Source organism: Mizuhopecten yessoensis, unplaced genomic scaffold, assembly GCF_002113885.1.
Source record: "Mizuhopecten yessoensis strain PY_sf001 unplaced genomic scaffold, ASM211388v2 scaffold8745, whole genome shotgun sequence".
Classification (NCBI taxonomy): domain Eukaryota; kingdom Metazoa; phylum Mollusca; class Bivalvia; order Pectinida; family Pectinidae; genus Mizuhopecten; species Mizuhopecten yessoensis.
The window spans coordinates 1972256-1982277 of record NW_018407700.1 but is presented as its reverse complement, the minus strand read 5'-3'; the positions used below and the strand labels follow the sequence as shown (position 1 = coordinate 1982277).

Below are 10022 nucleotides of genomic sequence, written 5' to 3'. Positions count from 1 at the left end.
GTTAGCCAGCTCCACAGAACCACAACAACACATGTGGGCATTACATAATGGTCCCAGTAGCTTATCAGGTAGACAGGTAGCAATTTAAACAGATCCATCGTGTAGTAAATTGTGCTGGGAGGCTAAAGCACTGTTACGCAAGTCAGTGCGTCGTTGGGTAACTAGGAACAACTAAAAATGTTATCTTAACTTGGCGTTATTACATTTCTCCCAGCCCGAGATCGTGTGTTATCTGAGTGCACGTAGGCTAAATCGACTACAGCACGTGCTATAATAAGCGACGAGGTCTCAGGGTAAGGTCTTACAGCGTTTTTCATAAGGTATTTACATATTTCTTATTTCTAAAGAAGGACATACTCTTCAAAATGGAGTACCATTTTGGATAAAGCAGCCTATAATTACACTGTCGTTGTTCGTGAGGTGTTATCTTATTACACTGTCATTTGGTGAAGTACTACCTTATTACACTGTCGTTTTGGTGAAGTACTACCTTATTACACTGTCGATGTTGTAAAGTACTACCTTATTACAATCTCGTTATGGGTGAAGTAGTACCTTATAGGGGTTACACTCACCTGCGCTATCTAGTTGTCGTTATTGGTGAAGTAGTACGTTGTTACACTATCGCTATTGTTGACGTACGACCTTAATACACTGTCGTTATTTGTGACGTACGACCTTATTATACTGTCCTTATTGGTGACGTACGGCCTTATTATACTGTCGTTATTGGTTACGTACGACCTTATTACACTGTCGTTATTGGTGAAGTAGTACGTTATTACACTGTCGTTATTGGTCACGTACGACCTTACTATACTGTCGTTATTGGTGACGTACGACCTTATTACACTGTCGATTTTGGTGACGTACGACCTTTTGCATTTCAACATATTTTATTGACAAAGAAGAATGTAACACTGTCAAAAGGATTGGACAACAGGCTTATAGCCTATATAAGTTCTCTCCATTGGTGGTAGATATATAGACATAATGGATTGATATTATAATTATAAAGATTTTGCTTATGCAAAGTTAGTGAAAGTCAAGGTCGACGCAGATTTCCTGTTCACATATTTATTTCCACAATATGTGGAACATAATCAATAAACCCTACAAAGACACAATACAATTGATTACATAATGAAAACACAACGCTTACATATAATTCCTAACATATACAATCAGTGCATACATATTTGATACCACACACACAATAGGTTATTCAAAAATAGGAATAATACTTTAACTTTACAATGACTGACTTCATCATAATCAATAGTTGAAATTACTTACAAAAATTACTTATCCTTATCAATTAGCACTTGTTTACATTATCATATACAATATTAAAATACCTACCCCAACTAGGGGTCGGGGGTTTACACAGAATGAAGATCTGTATCTGTATCCGTTCTCAATCGAAAATTAATTATTGGAAACAGGTATCATACTTGGCGTTAGATCCACTTTTTAGACAATATGTGACCACAAAAATAAATGTACAGTACTGTTCATTTCTAAGACCTCATGCAGCTGATGTAAAATATGATATATACATAACTACATGTATTTAGTAACGGATACAATATGAGTATGTACGAATTGGCCCGATGATTTAATTTCTGGTACATATAATCAACATACATTTTATTTTGTAGTAACATATTTGTGTATACATCATTTTGGTAATGAGAAAAATTGCAGGTATATAAAGTTCATAGAAAGTTATATATAATGATATGATCAGAAAACAAATTGCTTAAAATTCCGATTATATTTCTTCTAGATATTGTCTATAGTTCTACTGCCAATTATGTACTTAAATCTAATTAGATATTTACATAATTAAGAGGTTATTATACAAAATATGGTGTGGGTGTGGAAAAGGGGATTACTCCCATAATAAAGTGTATTAATTAGGTTCAGTCTGCAATATACAATGTAAGTAATATATATATATATATTGGTATACATATTGGTTATAGACCGCATATAGTATACAAGCTATAATATTTGATTGAAGACCGCACTGTCCTTGTGTTACGTTTCGGTCTTCAACTGAACACTGTACAGGATTCAAAGCAAATATTATTGATAAATAAGTGTTATTATCTACAAATATACATGTATATATATCAACTCAAAATGTGTGAAATCGCCTGGTATTATACTCGATATTCAACAAATCTTTTAGTTTTAAATATATATTTTAGGATAGAGCTAATAATTTGCATATTTACACCTTCGTTACATATTTGACAGCCATATAGTAAGTTGGTGAGATGAAAATGGTTATGGTTTCCAATAAGTTCAAGTTCTTTTTAGTAATGCTCTTTGGACTGAAAACAGGGGACAGTGAAGAAAAAAATGTGAGACAGTTTTTTTCATTAAATCACAAGACCACATAGGATTATCTTTTTTAAATTTTAAGTTGCTACATCCATTTCTAAGCTGACAACGTATGATATTACCCTTCCTTGATCCTTTATTTTTAATACATTTAAAACGCTCACATCTTCCTCTTCACTGACATTTGACATGTTTATAAGTTTCTTAAAATTGTTACTGGAGGTTGCTTGTACTGTAGTAGGTGAGAGTTTATTAAACTCCCGGAGCATTAAAGGGAAAAGATCTATGATAACAATTGTTTGATCTACTACGGAATCTACAGAGTGGAGGGCTAAATATTATATTTCTACGCAATGAATGTATATTTGCTTCATTATTGTTGATAAATGGGATAATTGTTTCTTGCAAGTATAAAGGTGCATGGCCATGTAGTATTTTATACATTAAGATCAATTGATGATTTTTCCGTCGAATTTCTAATGGTTCCCACCCTAATTCCCTATAAAGTAAATAATGTGATGTTCCTCTTCTCAGCCCTGTTATATTTCCTGCTGCTTCCAGGTGGATAGATTCTAGCAAAAGTTTTAGTTGGGTTGTACAATTATTCCAAATAACGTCAGCATATTCAAGTAAAGGTCTTATGAATCTAAATATATATTTTTAAGTGTTTCTCTGTGAAGTTTATATTTCAAACAGCGTAGTATATTTATTCTAGTATATGCTTTTTCATAAATAGTTTGTTTATGGGATTCGCAGGTTCCATTTTCATTATGAGTAACACCTAAGTGTTTATGAATGAATTCATTAGAAATAACATCATTTCGAAATCAAATTGGTGGTAAAGCAATTTCTTTTTTCCTGGAGAACAAAACAGATTTTGTTTTTGTTGGATTGAAATTTACATCCCATAGTTTAGTCCATTCACTAATATTTTTTAAATCATCTATAAGAAGTTGTGCAGTCTGATCAGGATTGTTATCAACAATGACATATAGGGAGGTGTCATCAGCAAAGAGTTTTACATTACTTGAAACAAGATCAGTAATGTCATTTACGTATAATAAAAATAATCACGGACCCATAATGATATTTCATGATAAATTTATAATAGTTGGTTTACAGTGGAGTCACCTAGTCTGAAGCCGGACTGATTGTTAGATAAAATGTTATTAGATATAAGATAGTTGTTTAGGTATTTAAATAAAATCTTTTCAATTAGTTTACAAATACAAGAGGTAATAGAAATTAGTCCATAGTTAGCAGTATTACTCCTAGAGCCACTGCCTTTGAAATAGCATTAACATTAGCCATTTTCCAGGAATTTGGCAGAAAACTAGAGTCTAGAGTTTTGTTAAATAATACTTTTAAGTGGCAGAATAAGAGATGGTGAAGTATTTCTTTACAAGCAGCTTTTTCACTTGGTTGATAACAAACTTCACCATTTGATTCAAGGGGGGGGAGGGGGGATAGTGGATGACTTATCGTTAAATGTTATAACGTTTTTTGCTTTTTTCCACCATTTATCAAGGGGTATATTTTTATCATCTAGAGAATTTTGAAGTTTAACAATGAATTAGGTTTTGCTTCTCGAATAAGGTTGATTACTTCATTCCTAATTGTTTTAAAGCGCGTCCAGTGATTAGGGTTGTTGGTTACTTTTGCCTTTTTGTGAATTCTATTTCCTTGCCTCATTTTAGTTCTGATGTTATGGTTCATCCAAGAATAATCATTTGGTCTTACTGTAATAGTTTTACATGGTGTATATCTTTCCATCTCCTCTCTGGTTAGCTAGTTGTTGCCAATCCATATTTAGTAGACATTAATTTATTTGGTTAAAATCAGCAGTGTCATAATGCCAGATTTTCCTTCTCTATAAGAGTTTTGCTTAAATACACAATATGATATACTAATATGTACTGGAGAATGACCACTACAAAATGGATCGCCTACTTGTGTACCTCTTATAATATTAGGGGATATAGGGTTGCTAAGATAGGATACACAGTCGGTAACAAAAATACATACATGATATCCATAGCGGTGGAGGAATCGTAAGGTCCTTCCATCAGACGCAACACATGGTGTAAACAACCAAATTTGATACAAACGTTTCTATGATAATGACTTGGTCCAATATCTTTGTGGCTTACACACTATACGCATAAGTAGTAAGTGAATAAGTTATCGACTACATTTTCCTGGTATTGAGCTTAGATTTGGTGCAAGAATATTACACCAGGCTCATATAGTCTATAACACAAACGTTAGCTATGGCATATTCTTACATATGTTCAAATAAGCAGGTAATATTTAGGACACAGTGTTATCACGCGTGGTTGCGCGCGACACATAACATACGCACGTGGGCCAGTTAATAACTGACTTTTCAGTTTTGGCAGCAGACCATGAATTGTTTATAAACATTGAGGATTTTCTTTGAAAACAATGGATTTAACCACGAGGGAAAACTGAGAAAATACATTATAAATATTGAGAGAGGTTAGATAACTTTACTAATTAATGTTTAATAAGGTAAGATTGACACTAAAAGTAGTTGATATACAAGACTTGATCTAGTATTGTGGCAAAGGTTGCAGAACATGTCAGAAGAATGTCAGATTCACTAATAGAAGGGATATGCCAGCTCTTATATAGTGATTATGAAAGAGTTTGCTACTACTTTTGGTCGACAATCAGGATGAGCATTAATTACAATTCGGTAGCCTGAATAGGAAATGTATCTAATTAAGTAGATACTAAGGAGAATTGGACAGATAAACAGAACACACCACATGTACAATGGTATTCTAAAGTAAGGTTTACATATATCTTTGTCAGTACTATACCGTAGTATACGGTGAAACTACTAAATAGGCATTGGGTTGCCGATAGTCATCTGGCATTGACAAAGCATTAATTTAATATAAAGATAATATTGCATTACACTTAAGAGGGGGGGTTACATTCTTATGGGTTGTGGTTTATCATACAAATGATAAAGATATATGGATTGAGGATGTAGACTTTGCATAAGTTTAGATATATTAATTTTAGCAAGATTGGTTTGATAAACTTCTCATAATCATAATATACACACTCATTATGCCATGGGCATGGGCATGGACATGATGCATGTTTGGATATATGAGAAACAAAATGGATACCTACTAGAAATTACAACTCATGCATAAAAATGGTCTTTTAGACAATCAAGTTTTTTAGTCGGTCGTTAATCTTATTTTTTCTATAAATATATATATATATAGTAGATGATAAATAAATAAGTCCTTGCGAAGGAAAATACAGAATAAAAACATATTTTTTTCAGATCGTCCGCTAGGCCTTTCTGCCTTCTAGGGCTTCTTCAGGCGGATTGATGTTTATTTATAAATATGCAGTACCTTATAATAATGTCGTTGTTGATGAAGCACTACCTTATTAAACAGTGTTCTGGAAGTAGTACATTATTATAATGTTGTTGTTCGTGAAGCACTACCATATTACACTGTCGTTGTGGGTGAGGTAGTACGTTTTCACACTGTCGTTTTTTGCTAAGTCTTGCCTAATTAAACTGTCGTTGTGGGTGAGGTAGTACGTTTTCACACTGTCGTTTTTTGCTAAGTCTTGCCTAAATAAACTGTCGTTGTGGGTTAAATTGTGTCTTATTATCTGGTGCACTGTTATGGTACTTAACAATACAATTACTAGAGCAATTGCTACAAATCAAAACGTAAATAAAATAACAATATTGAAAGCTTAACTTTTCACCAAATAAATTAAAGAGGATTTTGATTTAACATCGCTTTCTTCAAGAAACAATACAAAAACACCATTTTTTTATTTTATTTTTATTTTTCACATTAAAATAACATAATACATTTCATTATACAATATGAATTCCTGGCATTTTATTTATTGCAATATTATATTATAAAAAAAAAGGAAAATCATTTTCCGTTTTGCCACTCATTCTGGAAGTTAATGAGATATTTTTCGTCTTTACTATTTGCAATATATTTTTGAATATAATAATGTTCTTTAATTGAATTTTTAATTCCCTGTTAAGATAAAGAACGTTAAGACATTTGTCTTGTATATATACTGTTTTATTGTTAAAATAATACTATTGTCACCTTTATTAAGTCCATTATAGTTATAAAAACCGAATAGAAATGTTTGTTTATTAAATTTAAATGGAATGATTAATGCATCTAATAAGAACTCAAAATGTTGTAAAAAAACATCTTGATATAGTGATTTTTCACACGCTCACCTTCTCGTTTTGACTCCTCCCATGTGTAACGGGCATTCCTTTACCCATTTACTCTGATATACCATTTTCCCAACCTGAAAAATAAATATATAAAAAATATCAACCTCGTCAATTTATTACAAGTTTATTTCGATTATCTACGTAGCATGGGGTCCAACAATCGTCATCGACCGTTACCAACGTAATTATTAACCAGCCCCAACCTGCCACCAACAGACTCATGTTGACAGACATTCAAGGACACAGAGATTGGACCACGGGACTGTGCGATTGCTTTGCTGACATACCTATATGTGAGTGATATGGATAGGCGTTCTACATCACATTTTCATCGTAAGAGGTAAACTATTCTGTGAATTAAATAAAGCGAGGAAATGCGAAATAATCATTTGCTCCAAAGCGGTGGACGATTATTGATTGAATTGCCAATGTATAAACATGTTCCTCTTTTGATTTAAATGCCTATTGTGTATTTATTGTTTCATCAGGTCTGTTGACGTGGTGGTGTTTGGTATGTGTAGAGTGTAAGAACGCCTCCCGTTTAGGAGAGTGCTGTTGCATGCCTTACTGTGTCCCTGGCGGCACCATCAACGTCAGGTCCAGACTCAGAACCATAGGAGGGATACATGTGAGTAGAGTTGCATTGTGGGTAATGAATCAGAGTTTCGTAAATATAGCTGATAAGGTGTAAAAAAGTAGAACGAATAGATTGTCCTATCGTGGACAAATGTGAGTGGAGTTTATCATGCAAAAAAGTGAGAAGGGTTATCGTAACAGATACGAATATATTGTATATAGGTAGCAAATAGAGGTATGATGACAGCATAATGAAGAGCTGTAAAGCACAGCTTCTAGCCTTAACTCTCAATACACCTAAAACAGGGGGGAAATTGATAACGCCATGGTCTTAGTAATATTACCCTGTCCCAGAAAACATGCAATTGCGTCACAACTGTTCTGGAGCGGTGCCAATCGGCAGGAAAATAATGTTCTTCGGCAGGAAAATAACAGTATACAGTATATATAATGATATTTTGTAAATCATGTAGACTTCATGAAAGATTGATAGGAAATCTGAACGAAATCAGTAAGTTTTCCCAATCTTGGCTCGTCAAATCGCCACTTGATTTACTAAATTTGACATGCCATTTCGCGTTGATTCGGTATGTTTGTGTTTTACTTCCTATTAACAGCTTTGGTCATTTAAGGACGTGCCAGGTTTTTGTGGTGGAGAAAAATCGGAGTTACCGTAGAAAACCACCAACCTACGGTCATTACCTGGCAACTGCCTCACGTAGGCCTCGAACCCGCGACCCAGTGGTGGAGGGCTAGTGTAAGCAGAACATCAAACGCCTAAACCGATTGGCCACCTTGGCCCCCTCCAATCAGCGTTGAGGTCATAGCATTCGGATTCATTGATACCATAAATCATACATCAAATTGAGGGGGGGGGGGATGTTTTCCTGTCGATCCAGACCGCATTTGGCGTGATTTAATGAACAGTTATGACACTTTTTCTCCGTTGTTTTGGAGCAGAGTCATTGTACTATTACTATGGTATCAGCGACCATATTTATTCCATAGGTGTATTAACAGACGAGGCTATTTCCTGTGATATGAGTAGGGGTCATCGCTTAACAGGTACAAGCAGTGTTTGGAGAACAAATTTGAAGTACAGTACTTATGTAAGATTAAATTATGTATGTTATAAAGCGTTGCATTGTCACCGTTCCCCTTCTGCTAGTTTCTAGATATCTTTAAAAACATGTTTCAATCTTTCGACCCTTAGTACCAATGATAAGTCACTACTGGAGTGATGAAACGACCAGATTATAGAGTGTGCTTCGTTTGGCTTTCTGCATCGACAAACGTATAATGTATGAATATATATGTAATATACCGGTATAACAGTATACAGTATATATATATGTAATATACCGGTATACCAGTACACAGTATATATATGTAATCTACCGGTATACCAGTACACAGTATATATATGTAATATACCGGTATACCAGTATACAGTATATATATGTAACGTACCTGGTATACCGTTTGTGTTACCGTATTGTTGAAGAACTATCATTTACTTGTATATCAATCATCACACATTGTTTTTCCCAGGGATCCGTCTGTAACGACTGTATGACTCTGGCCTGTTGCGGCCCATGTGCAGTTTGTCAGATGTCACGTGAGATGGACAATATGGGCATCCTTTAACCCGTCTGATGCTCATAGTATTCATGTAGTTGGAACAGTTTGACGAACTTTCATTTTACATATGTAAGGCCAAGATATAACCTTTTATGGAAATTGCCTGTTACATTGAACAATTGTTGTATCACTTATTATTTCTGAGTAATCGCTACGGTAGTTAGGTGATAAGGTGTATATGTAATGCATGCTTATCAAATTGATAGTATTTCTTGTCGCCGTCGTTAATGATAAACGTTAATTATTCCAAGGTGATTAAAATATAACAGCAGAATAAAGTGTGTTTGCTGTACAAATAATGGCCAAACCCATTGTGTGTAAACAACAAAGAGGTATTTTGACTTGTTACCTAAGTGTTTCCAAAGCTTTTGTCTCCTGACAATAAATTTACTATATTACACGAACGCTGCTGCCGTTTACGGATGGAAGTCTCAATGTTGTGTTAGCACCTAAATGCCCAGATGAAGGCACCTATATCCAGCTTGTATTCCATCCTTCTTAAATCATATGCATTCAACAAATGTGTTTATTATTTTTTCATATTATTCCCGACAAGTGATTGGCCAGAAGTGAATCACGTGTCCACCGATAAAAACCGATATTGACTTGGAGCGCGTGATTTTTGTTGAAGGACAGGGTGTTTCTAAAATTAGAATAATGAACGAACGTATCGTCCCGCTTCCGCAGCTTTTTGCTATGTTTTTTTCAGATTGCTAACATTACTGTTTTGAAAATAATAAAACAATTGTAGCCTTTAACTTCGGTCAATACCTGGATTTATCGACCCGATTAAAGATATATTCACCTCGGACTGCGTCCTCTGTTAATATGTCTTTTCTCGGGTCGATAAATCCAGGTATCGACCTCAGCCAAAGGCTATAATTGAAAAATAATCATTAAATACAATACTGTGTAAACTAAGTTTACTGCTGTTAAACAATCAACGCTTCCATGTCATACGTAAGGTTAAACTAAGTTACCTGCTATTAAACAAAGTTTCCTGTTGTTAAACTAAGTTTACTGCTGTTAAACAATCGACGCATTCATGTCATACGTTTCTTGCTGTTAAACCAAGTATTTAGCTGTTAAACTAAATTTCCTGCTGTTAAACTAAGTTTCCTGCTGTTAAACTAAGTTTCCTGTTAAACTAAGTTAACTGCTGTTAAACTAAGTTAATGGC

The 10022-nt window shown here is 34.3% G+C and overlaps 1 protein-coding gene across 1 annotated transcript; it reads left to right on the top strand.

Annotated features, from left to right (window-relative positions):
- The first annotated feature begins 271 nt into the window (after positions 1-271).
- On the top strand, positions 272-9359 carry LOC110456450 (cornifelin-like). The gene is made up of 4 exons (XM_021507225.1): positions 272-293; positions 6771-6918; positions 7114-7253; positions 8753-9359. The coding sequence occupies exons 2-4, from the start codon at positions 6846-6848 to the stop codon at positions 8846-8848; spliced, it is 309 nt and encodes a 102-aa protein (XP_021362900.1). The 5' UTR covers positions 272-293; positions 6771-6845; the 3' UTR covers positions 8849-9359.
- Positions 9360-10022: the final 663 nt, after the last annotated feature.